Source organism: Neomonachus schauinslandi, chromosome 6, assembly GCF_002201575.2.
Source record: "Neomonachus schauinslandi chromosome 6, ASM220157v2, whole genome shotgun sequence".
NCBI lineage: Eukaryota > Metazoa > Chordata > Mammalia > Carnivora > Phocidae > Neomonachus > Neomonachus schauinslandi.
The window spans coordinates 51,797,963-51,817,429 of NC_058408.1; the positions used below are offsets into that span (position 1 = coordinate 51,797,963).

Sequence of the window (19,467 nt, forward strand, 5' to 3'; positions counted from 1 at the left end):
TTCCTAACTGAAGGCAACTGCCCTTGCTGTTCCTTCTGCCTGGACAGTCTTCTCCCAGATTTTCATAAGGATAGCAACTTTTTGTGATTTAGATTTTTAGCTCAAATGTAAAATCTGAGCGAGGCCTTTCCTGAGCACTTAAATTCTCCCCCACCCCCAGCCCATCAAGTAATTTCCCACCAACGCATTTTCCCATTTTACATCTGTTTCCTCCTAAGGAAAGGGCCTTGTCTGTCTTGTTCATTGCTGTATCCACAGTGACAAGAATAATAACTGGAATATAGGAGGTACTCAATTAAAATTTACTGAATGAATGAATTCTACTTTCATCTCCCTTACCTTTTAAACAGAAACATGTAAAATAAAATAATCTATTAATTCATACAGCAGGCATTTCCACAGGGGTACCAGGTTGCCTCAGCTTTAGATCAGAAAGTAGAGCTAGGCTAATGGTAGCAGTGGAAAAACAAGCCTCGGTACATCTCAGATTGACTTTCTCCCTCGTAGATACTTAGACACGATGGTGATGATAAGTGGTAGAATGTTTAGCATGACAGAGTGCTATCAACTCACCTTAACTTAGTTGGAAAAGACTGTTATGGAAACATCAGCCTAAAAGAGGGCTTCTCTGACCAAAGTATCAACTGTTGAATTGCTGGGAAAGCATCCAGCTGCCAGATATACCAGACACACTACATCCCCACTCTTCCTTTCTCACCTGTGATACTGGCTCTGACGATCAGAGGTGACTGTCGGGAAAACTCAGGACACACTGCTTCTGGAGTTTGTGGGGAAGCAGGATGAGCAGCTATCTTCCCCACCCCAAAGCCTTTGAGGCCACTGCTTCTATTTTCTGGGCAACCAAGCTCTAATTACCTGGTAACAGATGGCCCCAAAATGGTGGTGCAGTTCCTTGCCTGAAGGCAGTAGCATGATTACCTAATACTGCCCAAGGCCTAATTTCAAGTCCAGCCTCTGAGTTGGTGCAAAAGCAGAAAGGTGAGGATTAAAGCTGAGGAATCATACAGCCTGTGACATGTGACCTCTGGTCAGGGAGGGGTGGCCAGGTCAAAGAAATGCAGCAAGAAGCTCCCCACCTGGGTGGGGCTAAAGCCCAGCCGGGGCTGAGTCTCTGGAAGGCAGAATTCAGAGTGCCCCGTGACTGTCCTTTCCAAGACACTGCTTGCGTTATTGATGCTCCAGATCCCATGGCCCACTCAGCTAAGCCCTGTCAGAGAGGCGCTCTAACGATCACAGAGCAGAACGACTCAGGTAGACAGACATGTGGAAACTGCATGGTATTCGGTCCCCTAATCTCAGCTTCTAGGAAGTAAAGACACTGAAACAAGGCTGCAAAGGATGAAATAAATCCATTCTGATCCCAACTCTGGCTAAATTGTGGTGCTGCCTACATCTTTACTGTTCTACTTCAAGAAGGGAGCATCTTCAACGTCAAGTATTTGAGAAGGAAATAAGGTAAGTCCTATGAGTGCATTTTGTGAACCCCAAAACAAATATAAGGGATGACAGGTTGGAAAGTTGTCTCTCTGTTACTCAAATATGCTCAGGTACTGATATTTTAGTAGCTAAAAACAGTACCCTGCTCTCACTGACATTTTTAATTCCGTAAAGCAGGCAGTCTAAGTTGTAAGAACTTATATTCCTGTCATGGACTGAAATAAAGCTAATTTCATTGTGAATTAAAAAAATATATATATATATACATATATATATATGCCAGAAGACAACCCTGGCGGGGGGGGGGGGGGGGGCAGAAACACGCCAATAAGCAAAAAGTATATTAACAAAAAACTTGCTTGACATTGCTCCAGAAGATAATCTGCAGTCCTACTTTGATTCTAAAGGGCTTTTTCCTCCAATTTTCTATCTTTAAGAGACTTCCATAATCATTAAGTATCACCTCCAAATATCTTTTCATGCCATAAGCAGATTATAAATTTACAGGGGTAACTCTCCATTTTCTGATGGCTGTATGTGAGAGGTTTTTCCCTCTACAATTGAGGAATAGATACCTCTTGGTCTGCAAAAATTTGGATACCTCACTAAGAATTTATCAGAAAGTTGTTTGTTTTTAAATACTTTGTAAAAATCATAATTTGTATACATATGTGTGTGTATATACATAGTGGGATCATACATTTTTTTATTGATGACATATTCACTTTCCCCAAAACGGAAAATATTTTTTAAAAGCCTAAGAGGTCTCACTACCCAGAGATAAACATAATTAACATTTTGTTACATTGCTTATAATCATTTTTTCCTATCCCTACACACATATTTAAGAAAACTTGAATCATATTGTACATATCATTTTTAAGATTTTATTTATTTATTTGACAGAGAGACACAGCGAGAGAGAGAACACAAGCAGGGGGAGTGGGAGAGGGAGAAGCAGGCTTCCCACTGAGCAGGGAGCCCGATGCGGGGCTCGATCCCAGGACCCTGGGATCATGACCTGAGTCGAAGGCAGACGCTTAACGACTGAGCCACCCAGACGCCCCTGTACATATCATCTTGTTAAATATATATGCTTCACAACCGTCAAGTATTAATGTAACAGTATTAGTCCAAAATATAAGTAGCAGCGCTTTCTATGAAACTAAAACATGACGGCTTATTAATAAACTGGCTACGGAGATGTAAACTTAATTAACAGTTATAATTAAGTTTACATTTGTATGTATGAATGCTACCTGTCTACCCTGACAATGAAGAGAAGCTTACCACATGATCTTGTGATAAGACTCAAGCCTTAAAAATGCACCCCTAAAAGGCAGACTAACATTTCAAGGACCAAACCAAGTATCCAAAAGAGGAGAGGCCAGCTTCTGGATATCGTTATCCATCTGTGCTCACTACAGCAGAACTCCGTCAGGCTAGAAGAACTGATTTCAGCTGGAAAGGCTGTTCTTCAACTGGGAAATTCTTAGAGTTTTTCTATATTGCCTTCAGAATGATCATGAGGGAAAAGTATCATAATGAAAATGCAATTACTTTCCTGACATTATTTGTTAAGTAATATTAGCCAGAAGGTAACACAGACTAGAGTTAGGGAAATCTGAATAAGCAAAGACATGTTTTCTTTCCTTGCAAAATAGAAAACACTATCAGCTTTTAAATAAGAATAAATGATAACTTTTGAAAATTAGTGGTTTTATTAATACTCATCTTTTGCTCCCCAAACTTGCTGTCAAATCCTTTTAAGTGATGATATGGAACATGTTTATCAATTACACCTCCAAAGGGGTATTACTTCTTTCTTCATTTGAATAGAATTATATAAAAAGATTACCTGGACAATTAAAAACATTTCAACCAGTCCTACTTCTGTTTCCTTTCAAGTAGGTAAAGAGAAATATCCAGAGGGAAAAGGTAAGTAGGATTTTTGTTTGTTTGTTTAAGTAGGATGTTAATTTAGGTATCCTTCCCACTTCCCCCAGTAAAATGAATTAAGCACATTGCCAGGCACACGATAGACACCAACATAAATTTGTTCTATGAATTCATAAAAGCTCCACTTCAAGCACACCCAGTGTTAAAAAGTCACAATTAATAAAATGCAAATTAAAAAGTAGATGTAGGACTTATTTTAATATAAAAATTGACTTTTACATTTTGAAGGGCATCAGAAGTATGCGTGGCAACTTTTATATTTGGGTCTTTAAGTTTTAAGAGTTGTAATCTCTCTTCAATGAGCAATCCTTGCAGCAGTTAAAACAGAAGTAAGAATGGGAGACATACTTGCTCCTCTGGTTTTTCATTTCAATAATCAATCCTCCTTTGGATTCACTGTGCACAGTGCCCACAGTATCAGTATTGAAACTATAGCCAACACTGATACTAATACAGAACGACCTGGTAATAACTTCCCACGCCATATAACAGCTAATAAAATCTAAAGGGAGAAAAGGGAGATTTTGAACAGGAGTAGGATAAAAGTTTTTCCTTTTTCTTCAAATTTCACACACTTACAGAGTATGGACTCTGGCTGTGTGTCACCGCTGATACCATTTTGAGTGTGTTTTTCCCACTGAAAAATTCAGTGCAAGAGTATCACATTTTAAAGTGAGTTTTTTTTTTTTTTAAAAGAGGCAGGGTGGGTGGAAAGGAACAGTTCTAACATTTGGGTGTTAGCTCTAGATGCTTCTATTCTGAACCTCTCACAACTCTTGGATGATCAGTCTTTCTTCCAGGGCCTCCGATAAGCAGCAAATTCTAGATTTGATTATTTTAGGGGATTGTTATTTTTTTTAAATCTAGGTATGGTTCTCTTTCTTACCTTCACTATTTTTACCACAAATGGCTTTTTCTTCCTTTATAGTGTCTAACAGGATTTCTATTCAGTAGAGACAGATCTTTGGAAGTCTGAAATCATTTGGAAGCACAGGCTTTAGGAGAGGGAAACATTACTTAGCTGGTATCTAGGATACCTGTATCTCTTGCTCTGGTATTCTAATTTCACCAAAGAAACGTGTGTTCGGTGAGTCAGCACATAGAATTTATGCCTTAGGGTAATATCTAAAATGAAGTACTTGTACCTGATTTGTTAAAGGGAAATTATTCTTTACTAGGTGTACCTCTGAAGGACTAGAAGCAAAAATTTTAAAGGTAATTTAAAGAAAACTTAAAACAAATTTTTCAAATGTGCTTGGTATTCTAGTAGTTTGATGGTCCCTCTGTGAAACAGGGGACAATGAATAAGGCTCAAAGTCCAAATCTACAACACTGTCTTGGCAAATCTTCATTTATTTGATCGGTCCATCAAGAAAATTAACTTACATGAAAAAAGAAAAACTACTGGAATCTTTAAAGTAAAATAAAGTATTTACATGTGTTTAACCTACATGCATTCATGTTTAAAACCTATCTAAAAACCAAAACTTCAGTGCCTGCCCTTTTCAGTGGTAATGGAAAGATTGCAATACTGCATGTGGCAGGATTCCTCTCAGGACCACCCTGTGCAGATCAGCCATCGATCCCACATCATTAGCCAGTCCAATAACACAAGGCTGAACAACTGTACTTCCTCCTGGTACACATGCTAAATAAACTTTACGCAGTAACTCACTGGATAGCTTATCTCAATTCACAGCCATATTGCTAATTAAAGGGCATGTGATTTCCCAAACTGTAGAGTACCCTAGTTCTATCAATAATCTTTTAAGTACAATACTGTATAACAAAATCAGAGATTGTCAAATGACCCTATAGACAAGTCAGTACATACTTTTCACGTGTAATGCAAATGGCACCATTACCTAGACTCTGAATGTGAGAGCCCAAAACAACCTGAGAAACATACTACCTTGAATACCTAACTGGGCAACCAAGACAACTTCATATGGTTGCGACATACAGATCCACATGACCTCCAGAAGATCTGACGCTTATGAACCCACCTCCTTTGTGGATTTTATTGCTGATAATCTGTTTTAAAACTAGAGGCAGTTTAAATTCAACCCTAATGCAGATTTAAGTATGAGAGACAGTCTCAGTTATCCATTTATGTTTTCCTTCAAAGCACTGAAAGTGTAAAGTGCCAAAGGAAGGCAGCACCAGGTTACTGGAAAGTTAGGAGGGGGAGCCCTGGAGCCACAGAGTTAAGTAGTCTTTAAGAATATGAAAGTATATGAGACCCAAAACGGACTTCTCAAAGAGATGTAGAGAATTTGTTGAAATATATTTTAGCACTTAACAGTGTTAGAGCTCCTGAATAAAATGCTTTTTATTTCACTTAAAAAAAAAACAAAAAAAAAAAACTCCTTTCTAATAGAACATAAACCTTCAGTTTTCTCTTTTATTAAGAAAAATGAGATTCAGGGAAACAGAATTCAAGTCAGCACTGATGACCTCACCTGGGCACCAAAACATATGTATTGAACTCTTTTTATTTCTTTCTTAAATGACAAAGAAATTGTATTTCTCAAAAATACCCCCTCCCCCATAATTGTATGCTGGTCATTGCTTCTAACTTCATCTCACAATGATAAACAGACTTTCTTCAGGGTGAAAAACCCCTCATGTATACAGCTACCTAAAATGTTGTTATGATTAAATAAGGGGGATGATACTTGCATGCAAATACATACATGAAGACTGAATTGATCATTGCAAAGATAATATAAACAGAGATGAACTAGACTGAAGAGAGATACATGAGAGAAAAGTGTTAAATTCAGTCAACATTGTACTTCTGAAAAGATTCAAATATGACAGAACCATAACGAAAGAACAGTCTGGAATGGCATTAAACTCCACTGTATAAAATAGACAAAGCTTAATTATTCTTGTTCAATTACCAAATAATGGTATAGGACTACTGTAGACCAATTACATTATAGAACAGTTGCTAGGTATAGTTCTCAAACCACTAAAAAGAAACCTGCACCAGCGATTGTGGGTATTTAATTTTAACCCTTGGTAGGAAGTATGGAAGGGTGATTTTCCTCTTGTTCAGGAAATCAAAAAACAAGCAAGCTAGACTTCCCAGATTCACAGCACAGACCCAACAGCTTTAAACTGCTTCATAGATACACAATTCGAGCATTCCAGGAGAGAAATTTTCAATTTCCCACCCAAGGATTTTTAGGGGGTAAAATTCCCTATCCAGAAAAAAAAAAAAAAATCAAGTTGGCAATCAAATGGTGAGGTTAGAACGCAAACCACAGTACTCTAGATAGGTAGCAATAACGTCTGTTGTGAAATTTAACCCTTTTGGAGACGTAAATAACAGAATGCCTACATCAAGCGCTTGGGTATTCTGCTTTATTGCTGAGTCTAGGCAGCCAGAAAAACATGTTTTTTTTTTTCCCCCTGCCACAGAGATAATGCCACTAATGTGGCCCTGGGCTTTTAGAAAAGAGCCAGATCTCCTCTAGCCAATTAAGGAGTGGTCTGGAGCAGGCTCAGCCAGAGCCCCAGGGCAGCGGCCACTGAGCACTTCCTGCTTGGTAGTGTGGGGAAGAGGAGAAAAAGGAGACTGCAAGCCTTTTAGGGATACAGGAATTCTCACAGAGGGTGGCAGATTCCTTACAAATGAAGTTCAATGAAAAACAGTCTCACCGCCAGAAGCCGAGGCACAAACAGACGATGCCCCATCCCCAGAAGTTCCAGCACCCGACATGCATACTCATTCACCAGCTTGCTCCTCTCGTCGTGCATGTCCTGGGACTTTTTGACAGGAGGTGTGAGCTTAGCAGCTGGGGCTGGGCAGGGCACCCCTTCTTCCATGAGCAGTAAGTAGGTATCCAGAATGAGAAAGCTGGATCTCTTATCCACAATTTTGAGAACTGCAGTGGGAGGGGAGCCAGGCTTAGGTCTCCCCAGGAGCACGCACAAGCCAGGCTGTGGTGGGAATTGTCAGCTAACGTCTCCACAGGAAGAACATTTTGGCTAAATTATCCACTGTGCAAAAGCCCCAAAGTAGACTGGAAAATGAAATCAAATTTTGATCTAAATAAAAAAATGGCAAAAGCAATCGAATGCAAGAAAATGGCCAAGAGTGATGCAGGAGAGTTCAGATACATGTGTTAAAATGTACCAGCAGCTCAGAAGGGTCTAGCATGTGAGTGTGTGTGTGCGCGCGCGCGTGTGCGTGCGCGCGTGTGTGTGTGCGCGCGTGTGCGTGCGTGCGTGTGTGTGTGCGCGCGTGTGAGCAGACAGCAGCAGCGGTAGCCGGGAAGCCAGGGCAGTTGTGAAGCTGCAAGGAGAAAAGGATGAGCTCATTGCAATCCTTGATTCGTGACAAGGGGCGCTGCGGCCGCCGCCGCCTCTCTCGCTCGGAATCAGTAATGAAGGGGTAGGGGAGGAAGGGGAGGGAAGAGAAGGAGGTAGGTGAATGAGCATGCAGAGTGTCTCGGGGGAGAATGCTGTAATAAGAAGCCAATGGCGAGCCGTTGGACAGATGTGCTTCTCCCTCCCAGTCCACCTTCAATCAGTGTGAGTCTGATGGCTTATGCTGCTGAAGCCGAAAGCCCGAGACAAACGAACTAGCTTCTCTTCACATGGAATGCTCTCAGAAGAACCGGACAGCCGGCCAGCTAAAAGGCTGACCTTTCTTCACTCTTGCTTTCTAATAACGACAACAGATAAAAGTCTGATTTTATGCTGCATATTTAAAGTGGGATGCTCCAATCCTGGTTCGGTGACTGAAAGCTCTACAGAAGAGAGGTTTAGGGCAAAACGATACAGGATAAACAGAGAGCAAAGACCGAGCTTCCAAGAAACGACACACCCTCAAGTTGCAGTGTTTATGCAATAATAATGACTTTTGAAATGCTAGAATGTGAAGTATGTCAGCATTCTGGGAAGCCATAATTAAAAGTAAGATTTCTATAAACATGCAGTATGACAAAACATAAAAACCTACAATATTAATAATGAGCATACATCTAAGGAACCATTGAAGTTGAGATTCTCAGAGCAGTAATAACTTTCTTAAGCCACAGACCCTGATAAACACTCATTTAATAGCTCAAAACATTATTTTGATGCTCTGCTCAAATTAATCCTTCCCTACTAATAATATAACTGAGGATTATCCATGCTTTAAAATTTTACAGTCTTAGTATGTGTCATATTAACTTCCTTGATGTGAATAATCAGTTACAGCCAAATGAAGGCAAAAAGACAAGATCCCCTTTAGGAGCAGTTTCTATACTTTAGCTAACAATTAACTAATCATATTCAGAATCTTGTTCCGGGTTCTGGGGTGAATACCAGGTCAGTTTCTCCATGTAAATTGTAATATGATACAGAGTAAGAGGACTAAGAGAACCACTGCTGGTTCCTTCTGATTCTTAGTTTCCTGCTCTGACAAATAAGAGTTATAGATCTCTGCAAGTAACAAAATAGAAACATCAGCTTATCTCTCTGATCTTAGTTAAAGAAATAGATTAATTACAGAATTGGGGTTAAAGGGAAATATTGCCTGCTTTAACAGAATATTGTTTAGTTCCTTTTTCCAAAACTCAATAAAACATTTTTTTTGTTAAACATTTCGAGTATTAATAAAATCTTTTTTTTTTAAGATTTTATTTATTTATTTGACAGAGAGAGACACAGTGAGAGAGGGAGAAGCAGGCTTCCCATGGAGCAGGGAGCCCAATGCGGGGCTCGATCCCAGGACCCCGGGATCATGACCTGAGCCGAAGGCAGATGCTTAACGACTGAGCCACCCAGGTGCCCTGAGTATTAACAAAATCTCAAATAAGATATTTATATATATTGTTGTCAAGCCCTTATTTCTTCCATAAATTCTTTCTTTCTTTTTTCCCCCCAAAATGATTTTTCTTTCTTTTTTTTAAATATTTTATTTATTTGTCAGAGAGAGAAAGCACAAGCAGGGGGAGCAGCAAGCAGAGGGAGAAGCAGGCTCCCCGCTGAGCAGGGAGCCCGATGTGGGACTCAATCCCAGGACCCTGGGATCATGATCTGAGTTGAAGGCAGACGCTTAACCAACTGAGCCACCCAGGCGTCCCGATTTTTCTTTCTTTCTTTTTTATAGAGAGAGAGAAAGAACGTGTGTGTGCTGGGGGGAGGGGGGGCAGGGAGAGAGAGAATCTTAAGCAGGCCCCATGCCCAGCGCTGGCCCACCGCAGGGCTCTATCTCACGACCCTGAGATTAGGACCTGAGTCAAAATCAAGAGTTGGACGCTTCACCAACCGAGCCACCTAAGTGCCCCTCCAAAAATGATTTCTTAAAAAACTAGAGATTTTAATGTAAAATGATCAAAACCATTAGAATATGACATATATATATATTCAGATCCCTAAGGTTCTGGAGGAAATGTCTGATGGGCTACCCAGGGTGGGGCTTCTTCAGCTCGAAGGGGGAGACTGTAAGGCTGAGGGCAGAGGTTCTGGGCCTTTCATAGCCTACCCCTACACACACACACACACACACACACACACACACACACACCCTCACCCTCAGGGAACAGCTCCTTTTTTATCTTGTTTACATACTGGAGTTACAGGAGATTCTGTTTGAAAAGACTATGCGACTGCTGTGTAAGTGTGAAAAGCACTGTCATGGAAGCTTCTCGTTTAAGAACAAGGGGACAAAAAAAAAAGAACAAGGGGACATTTTTACTTGCAAAGGAAGGGAGAATTCAGTGACTCCTTTGCTTATAGGACTTTTTTTTGGATTGATATATTTTTTAAAAGCTAGGGGAAATGTTCCATGCAACTGACTTGGTTTCAAAGAACACTGGCCGAAGCATTTATTTTTCCTTATATAAACCAGAAACAAAGAATTTCTTGCCCAAACGGATTCTGGTAAGAAGTCAAAATTAATCAAAAGACTTCGGAACTATGGTTTGGCTCTGATGCTCACAAAAGAAGTTCTATTAAATGTAATAGCCAAAGTATGATATTTTAATGAGCAAACTGAGTTACACTTAAAACAATTACAAACAAGTGGTCCTGTATTTCAGTTTTCCTCATCTCTCCATCATCCTGCCCCTCAAAAATGCATTATCCTTGAGGAAGTGAAGGTAAGGTTCAGGCTGGGCTCTGAGTGGCCCCTCCTGGGAGAGCAGCAGTGGTTTTATGGGGAGATGGCATGAGTCCAGAGCATACCTTCCCCAACCAGCCTGAGGAACTGGGGCCATACCAGATACCTGCAGAAGGCATGGGGTTTGGAGCAGTGAGCAGCCTGAGGAAGAACAGGAGGAAGGGGGAAGTGGGAGGAGGCCCCTGAACCAAGATGCTGAACCAGAGAAGGCAGAGCCAGCACCGTGGGGGAAGGAGAAGATGTAGCTGCTGACACGCAGAAGTGGATCCAGGTTCTCGGGCTTCACAGGCCAGACCCGCAGTTAAGAGTGAGGATGAAGATGGAAAGGGAACAACAGCATAGTGCAACTACAGCTCTGTTCCCATGGACCCAGAACATGATGAGCTGGTGAAAAGGGCAAAGGCTGAAGGTCCCTCTGGGCCCAGAAGGCATCCCCTGCCTGGAAATGACCACACTGAGAGGGGTCTCACCTCCCTGCACTCCAGGCTAGAACCCGCAGAGGAATGAACACATCCCAGGTTGTAATGTCCATCCCCATCCTCTCATCTTCCTTCCTACAAGGTGAACCAGACTTCTTAGAAACCTACTGATTCAGTTCTGCATATATGGGGATATCAGCCCAATCCCAACCCGTCTGGGCAGGTATCACCCTATGGAGAATAAAGCACCCTCTATAAGCAGCCCTCCATCCCCAGGATCATCCTTGTTTTCAACATTTCCATAATTTTTCAGGCTGTCCTTTGAGAATAAGCTGTTGATAAGTATCAGGTAAAACAACTCTTCTAGAACATCACTTGGTGAAATGGAAGAATGGATTCCAGGCATTTTTGAAGCCATACAAGAGTGAGTCATCTCAGTGAGCATTTTCTCTTCTTCCTCCCCAACTCTCCAAGTAATTTATTTATTGCTGATGAGATTCAGTACAGTACACTTCTGAGAAATAAATTTTTGAGTTATAAAGTAGTCCAAAGATGAAACTAATGGTAGAAAAAAACTTCTAAATTAACCAGTTAAAAATACATGATTTCTCAAATTTCCTTACACTAACTAGTATGAAGACTTTTTAAAAACAATCTGTAAGGAAGTTCAACAGCAAGTTGAAGCTAATATGGGAAATTTGGATGAATCATGCAATGAGGCAGAGTGAGAGAAAAGCGAAGAGGACCAGGCAATGGTCCCTAAGCCATGGTCTAAAAAATAGAAGGCTCTCTCTCTGGAGTGCTGGAATCAGGTGGATGGTGGGGCAGAGCCTCGTGCTTGAGTGCTCTCCCTGAGCCACTCCACTGTGTCATAATTGCTGGGCATGTGCAGGACATAAATAGACTCCCACTGTAAAATGAAAAGCATATTCGACTTAATTTTATGGAATTGTAATTAAGAACACTGAGTGCAAAGAAACATGCTAAGTAGTTACTTCAGGGGTTACGAAGGTGAAAAAGGAAACATTTTCTAATCTGCAAGAGCTTAAACTCAGAGAGGCATTCAAACAAAGATAAAGCAGGATGTGGACACCATAAAAGGAGGAACAACACTGTGTAATGATCTAGTCACATATTTGGTATTCACAATGGATGCAGACAAAAGTAGGCTCCTACTAGTGGGACTGACCTGGACCTAAACCCAAGAGTAAGGAGAATTAAACATATCTCTAGGAGCAAAATAGGGCATTGTTTATTATACTATCATTTAGTCATATTTACTTGTATGACATAGGTAAATTACTTAATATTCTTTGAGTCTCTGTAAAATGCTAATGTCACATATCTAGCCAAGTTGCTCTAAAAACTTAGTAAGTTAATGCATATAAAGTGCCTAGAACAGGGTGGGTGCTAGTCTGTCCAGGAAGTCCTACAGAAGAGGAGAGCAAGTATAAAATGCATTGTGTTCACCTGGTTTAGGGTTAGAAAGACAAAAAGGACTCTGAACGTATTATTAAAAAGAGAATTAGCCAAATACCGATAAAAGACATTCCTATGAGACCAACTGCCTCTTCAGTTCTAACCTTAAAGATTTAAACACTTAGTAATAAGTAGGAAAGGACCTATACTCTTCTCAACTTGGAAAGGTAAAAGGGCAAAAACTGAATTCTCTAGTTATTTCTTTTTTGTAGGATAGACAACTTTTTATTTTTTTGATTTTTTAAAAGATTTTATTTATTTATTTGAGAGAGAGTGAGAACACGAGACAGAACACGAGCAGGGGGAAGGGCAGAGGGAGATGGAGAAGCAGGGTCCCTGCTGAGCAGGGAGCCTGACTTGGGGCTCCATCATGACCAGAGCCCAAGGCAGATACTTAACCCACTGAGCCACCAAGATGCCCCTGGATAGACAACTTTCTGAAAGATGAACTCTCAATAATTTGGCAAGTTCCTAAGATCCAACAAATAGGTCAAATAAAGATGACACAGTAAGTACTATTGGTATACATGTAAAATCCTGCACAGCACATGTTCTGCCATTCAAGATCGAGCTCTGCTACATGCTTCTGGAAGTAGAAAGATACACCAGATGCTGCTTCTAACTTTATGTATTATTCACGCTACTTGAAGAAAAGGCTAAAATGAAATGTAATGAGACTGAGCATATAGGCTGTATCACAGGGAAATGAGTCTCATTATTTTGTAGCTGGAATTCATACCCTGAAGAATTGGGAGTACAAAATAAAATCCGTAATTAACTGACATCATGGTGGGTAGTTCAGGTAACAAGTTTATAGGAATTCAAAGGGGAAAAAAAGATTCCTGTAAAGTATTATAGATTTACCTAGTGTTTAAGAATGGTCTGACCTCTCATAAGACTTAAGGCATAACCACGTTAAAGGAATTTTGTTTTTTTTTTTAATAGAAGAAAGAACTTTCTCCCACCAACAGTAATTTACTAACATGCTGAATAGTTACTGTAGCAATTCTTGTGGTCAGATTCTAGCTTAATGCCTTTATTAGTGCAAGAACTTTTACAGTCTCTTTAAGAGTTGATCATTTTGCCTCAACTTCCTTATCTTTATTGACAATTATCTCAAAAGGCTGCTTATTTTATTATTGGACATTTATCTGTTTAGAAAGTACTACTTGCAGTAAGCCAGAAATGTGAAATTTCTAGTCACTGGGTTGGGGAATATATTTTATAACAACAATATAATGATATATTTTATAACAACAATATATAGAATTAAGTTTACTTTCTTTATGTAACATTAATTAAAATATTTGAAGGCAGTCTTAATTTCCTTTTCTCCGAGCTCACCATCCCTGCTAACTGGACCTCCTATAACCTGGTTTCTGGACCATTCTAAAGTGTTAGCCATCCTACCACCTGGGCAGAACACACTTTTTTGGCCAATGTCCCTCAGTAAAGCACTGCTCACACTAAGAAGGATATTCTGGATATGACAGCAGAATCATAAAATAATGTGGTGTTGTTAGACCCTAGAAAGCATCAGAGTCTAACATGTTTATCCTACTGGTGATAAGACTGAGACAGCGGATAAGTGACTGGTTTAGGATCATAAAACTTACTCTCAGCAGAGCCAGGAAGCCGAGATCCCAGAGTCCAGTTGCTTGGCAGGGAACCTTGCATTTCCTGCAGTGTTGTTGTCTTTCAATTAATGTAGCCGATTACAAAAACAAGCAAACAAACAAACAAACAACTATCTTATTAGGAAAACTGTGCTTCACCATTTTATTTCACATGGAATTGACCCGGAGCCTTTGCCTGCTCTCTGCTATGAAAGAATCTAAGATTCATAGATTTGAGTTGAGAGGGGCATCCAAAAGCCTGCCTTGAGAATAATCACTTCTGAACACACACTTACCATAATAAAGGACATCTGCCTTCTCAGTTTTTAAGCGAGGAGCACTCTCTTCTTCAATCACACAGTTAGAGAGGCTACATCCCTGGCAGCTCAGCCACAGTGTCCACTTAAGAGCAGCTTTCTTGAAGCCATGTTAGTGATGCAGCCTTGAAAATGGAATGCTGTCTCAGTTCATTCATCCCATTCCCTGGGCAGTTTGTTTAAGGCTCACATTTATTTTCAAGGTAAGCAGAAGCATAAATAAATGTTAGCAGGGGCCTGTTTTTTATGTTAAATTGATCAGATTAAAATAATGATCTATAGAATCCAGACTGTTTCTTGATTCTCTCATGCTGGATCAGCATTTTACTTTTTATTTTTACAAGTGTGTATGAGTGTATGGGTGTACTGTTTGTCATGGCTGTTAAAAATAATGAGGTGCTTTATTCATCTTGGTAAGTTGTGAATTGCCTCTACCTTCTTCCCATGGTCCACCTCCAGTTCTCTATTCAATTTGCTAACTCTGGCATCTTCATATTAGATAGAATGCTAAGTGTAGTTTAATAGCTGTCACTGTGAAAAATAATATTTTCAGTGGAGTAGTTATATGGGTCAGCCCATGTATTAGCAAGTGAATTTGTTTCCATAAAATGAATATGTCAGATGGGGACAGTCAGGGCTTTTTTGCATAGACAAGTCCATGTTCTGGAATAACGATGGTAATAGGTAGTCTGGCTGTATTATTTCCTTGCCCCTGCCTCCGGCCTCACAGCTTCAGATTGATTCAGTAGAATTTCAGAGGTAGCAAGATGGTGAGAATGGAGGTGATTTTTCGTCTACTTTCACTGGAGGTGATCTGCTCCCTCTTCACCTCCCGTGGAAGTTCGGTTCCTGCAGATACTCAGTATGGCCACAGGCTGACTTCTGTGACCGTAGTAGAACAGATACACAGGGGTCTTCCCTGCGTGGTGGGCTCCTTTACCTATCTCAGACTCCTATTTGCTCCATGCAGGGCCTAGCAAAGTGACTTATACATCACAAAGTCTGGTAGATATGTGAGTAACTAATAGTATGAATGATACAGTTATTGTTTACTCAGGATCGATAAAGGCTATGAACTATGCAAGCCCTTAGAGTCTGCATTACTGCATTTAATCCTAACAACCAATTATGACCTTTTCACATTGGAGGCACCTGAGCTTAGAACAGTGAAGGGACTTGCCCAAGATCATGTTGCTAGTAAGTGGTAACTGCAACTATAGTTTTTGGATAACTACCAAATGTTTAAAATCTTTATTTTTTTAAAGATTTTATTTACTTATTCATGAGAGACAAAGAGAGAGAGAGAAGCAGAAGCAGACAGAGAAGCAGGGCTCCCCACGGAGCCCCCAAATGTTTAAAATCTAACTTGAGTTATTAAACAGTGAAGGAAGTAGACTTAAACAGGCTGGATCCTAGAGGCTTATCAAATTAGTCCAGTGCAAACAACAGGATTTACACAGTCATGTCACTATGAATATACTGAGGGACTAGTGTTTCTTGGGTTCTAAAAGAAATGATGGAAACAAAAACAGAGTAAAAACTTACGCTCAAAGAGCATCACCTGTACCCTGGTGATCCTATCCATACTCTTCTTGTTAATCACTACTGAACAACACAGCCACAGGATCAGCCCTCTCTCCAGAGCCGCCAACCTGTATATCTATCTCCTTACAGGATATATGCAGCCTCACATGTAACTTGATCTCAGCGTCCAAAGTCACCATTTCTTCTCCAGCACAGATCCTCCTCTGACATTTTCTATCCTGGCTAATGGGTTCCCCATCTGCCCAATTATACAGTAGACACCCAGGTGTCATCCCAGAGTCCTCCTTTTACTTCCCTCTACCTCTAACCCATCATTCAAGTCTAGTAGATTCAACCTCCTCACCATCTCTCAAAACTATCCCCTCTTCTCCACTCCCAACTCTTCTGCTTTGAGATCAGCCCTAGGTATGACATGCTGGGGTCTCCACTATCTACAATACTGAAGGTACTTGGAGTTCCCTGCATATACCTGGTAACTCCATGTCTCCTTTTCTTGAACTGTGCTTCCCCTCTAATTCACTTACCTTTTCTTAATCTGTCAAAATTCAATTCTGATATTACCTCCTGCAGGAACCACCCTTCAATCCCACATTGGGACACCTGGCCCGCTGTTTGCTCCCCATGTTTCCACCTGTGCTGTCTCCTGCACAGCACTTGCAGGCTTATACTTTAATGAGTTCCATGGAAATCAATGGTTAGGGTCCCTCTCCCCTGCTAAGGCACTTAGAGATAGGTATCATGTACCATTCTTCTTCTTGTCCTAAAAACTGAGCAGAGGCAGTTACATAATGGCTACCCCATAATTGTTTCTCGAAATGGTTCAGCATTCAAAATGGATAAAATATGTGTAGGAGAATGAAAGATAAGCATTTCTCTGATTAGAGATATTGGTGCTTTAATATTTCTGAGCCTTTTAAGATGCTCTTCCCTCTTTCTGGAATGTTTTTCCTCCATCATTTTTTCCTTTAAAAATTTTAACAATCCTTCAAAATGTTGTTACTGAAAGAAGAAAAACTGAGATGTCAGACCTGTATTTATTTTTTTTAAGGATTTATTTATTTATTTATTTGACAGAGAGAGACACAGTGAGAGAGGGAACATAGGCAGGGGGAGTGAGATAGGGAGAAGCAGGCCTCCTGCCGAGCAGGGAGCCAAATGTGGGGCTCGATCCCAGGACCCTGGATCATGACCTGAGCCGAAGGCAGACGCTCAACGACTGAGCCACCCAGGCACCCCTGACAGACCTGTATTTAAAACCAACATTTGATGTCCAGTAACTGTGTGACTTGAGGAAAGCTAACCTCTTCGAGTCTCATTTTTCATTAAGGAAATAAGGTTTAAAACAGTAATCTTATGAAGTTGCTAACATTATTCATTACTGTGATATTTCTAGGTTGGTAAACCAGGATGATAGTACAGGTAATAACTGATAGGGAAAGCACTGCGGCCAGGAAAGGACGCAGGATGCATGGAGTTAGCAAGAAATATGTGGCAGTCTTTTGGGGATGTTCCACAGGCCATGGGAAAGATGAATATGGAACCAAGGGATGGGTTTAGAAATCACTGGTGAAATATGGGAATGAATGAGGTAAATGAGGGAAAATATGAAAGCCATGAAGAGATGTTCTCATATTATGTCATGATATTCTTCTCAATTATGCCAGGTGTGATTTAATAACTAGTTATATTTTATTAGGGAAATAATTGACCCCACCAGACAGAATGCTCCTTAAGGGAACATTTTGCATTTGCTTCACTCACCAACTTGTTCCTAGCACCCAGTAGAGTGACTACATATACAAAGAGTTCAGGAAATAATTACTGAGTTGATGAATGATTGAATCTCATATAATATTTCCTGATGGAACTTCAAGTCATTTGCTTGAAATCTGGTGACTTAAATAATTAGTAACATGAGAATACAAATTCCTAATAAAAATGTGCTGAGGTGGAGGTAAGAATAAAAATCTGACAAGTGCCTGTTGTGGGCCAGACACCGGGCCATCCACCTCCATGCATGGTCTTACTCCATTCCTATAATATGTGGTAATGAGATCATCGCTAAAAGAAATGATTTGTTCATGTTTTGCAAGTCAGTATTTTTTAAGTTTTTATTTTAAGTAATCTCTACACCCAACGTGGGGCTCAAACTCACAATCCTGAGATCAAGAGTTGCCTGCTCTTCTGACAGAGCCAGCCAAGTGCCCCCTCGCAAAATCCATCTGCCGATTTCTACAACATCCTTGATTCCTTCATTTCCCACTTTCCCTAAGCCTTCCAAGTCCAATTGATCTAGAAGTCCTATCAGCTCTCTCTACAAAATTATCTGAATCTGTCTTCTTTTTCTATCTTCACTGTCACCACCTTAGTCCAAGCTATGATCACGTCCTGACTCGGCCTTCTGAAATAACGTCTGACTTGTCTCCATTCTCGCTTCTTTTTCAATTCACATTCCACACACCAGAATCCTTCAATCCAAATGTCTTAAAACCATAAATCAGATACAATTTCTCCTTGCTTAAAACTTATACTGCCTTCCCCTTAAACCCAAATGCCAACATTTTGCTACTGTTTATATGTCTCTACTGCTCTGGCCCCTGCCTAGCTCCCTGACCACACCTCCTTCCTGTCTACATCTCACTCACTGTGCCCCACTCACACTGGCCCCCTCTGTTTTGAACACACAAACCTCTCCTGCCTTAGGGCCTTTGTACTTGCTGCTGCCTCTGGTCGTCATATGGTTGGGTCCACTACGTCATTCAACTCAAATGTTACTTTGCTCACAGAGGCCTTCTCTTACCATCTTATCTAATGGAGAGCAGTAACACACTGAATTCTCTTGTATTCTTTCTTTCACAACATTCATCACTACTTGAAACTGTTTACTTCTTTTCATGTATGATCTCTTTCTCCAACTAGAAAATGTTAGGGCAAGGCTCATGCGGGAGAGGAGGGAGAGTTTTAAATAATCTTTACTGAAGTTAGTAGAGAAAAACATAAATGTAAAATAAGATTCTGGTTTCAGCTTCTTTTTTTCATTCATTCATCTTTACTTTAAAGGATTATTATTTTACAGGGCCTTCTGAATCTCTCTTTTCTTTAGCAACCGGGAGTCAACTAAAATGACCCCTTGACATTTATAGATTCAATATTTATGGTTTCAGCTCTCCCTGAGGGACCCCACAAGGCCATAACACAGCAACTTGTGGGTTTACTGAGGAATGAATTTAGTTACTTCTGTGTAGCAGATGGTAAGTAAGCTTACCTTATAGTCTTTGTTCTTCACAGTTATTCTATGTTCTTATGACAAGGCAGTTATTTTATCTCAATTTTATAAAAAACGACACTGAATAAAAATATCATAGTGGCATTAAAAAATTTAAAAGCATTGTAGAATATATCTTTCATGAGTGTCAGGTTGTTTTTATCCCCCTGAACCTATGTCTATACACATCTTTGTACAAAAGGTCTACCTGGTTAACTGTAGTAATGCCAGGATTAATACCAAATGTTAGGCTTCCAAAAAAGGCTACTATGAATCTATAACCATC

The 19,467-nt window shown here is 40.2% G+C and overlaps 1 protein-coding gene across 3 annotated transcripts in view; it reads right to left on the bottom strand.

The window, feature by feature from the left end:
• The window catches only part of RABGAP1L (RAB GTPase activating protein 1 like), a 776,559-nt gene that overhangs the window by 154,620 nt on the left and 602,472 nt on the right, over positions 1–19,467 (bottom strand). For 2 of the 3 annotated variants that reach the window (XM_044915943.1, XM_044915942.1), the window contains exon 1: positions 7,087–7,254. The exons of the other annotated variant lie outside the window; for it this stretch is intronic. In XM_044915943.1, coding sequence (XP_044771878.1) covers positions 7,087–7,254 — 168 coding nt within the window. Of the gene's footprint in view, positions 1–7,086; positions 7,255–19,467 lie in introns of those variants that run through there. 3 annotated transcript variants of the gene reach the window in all.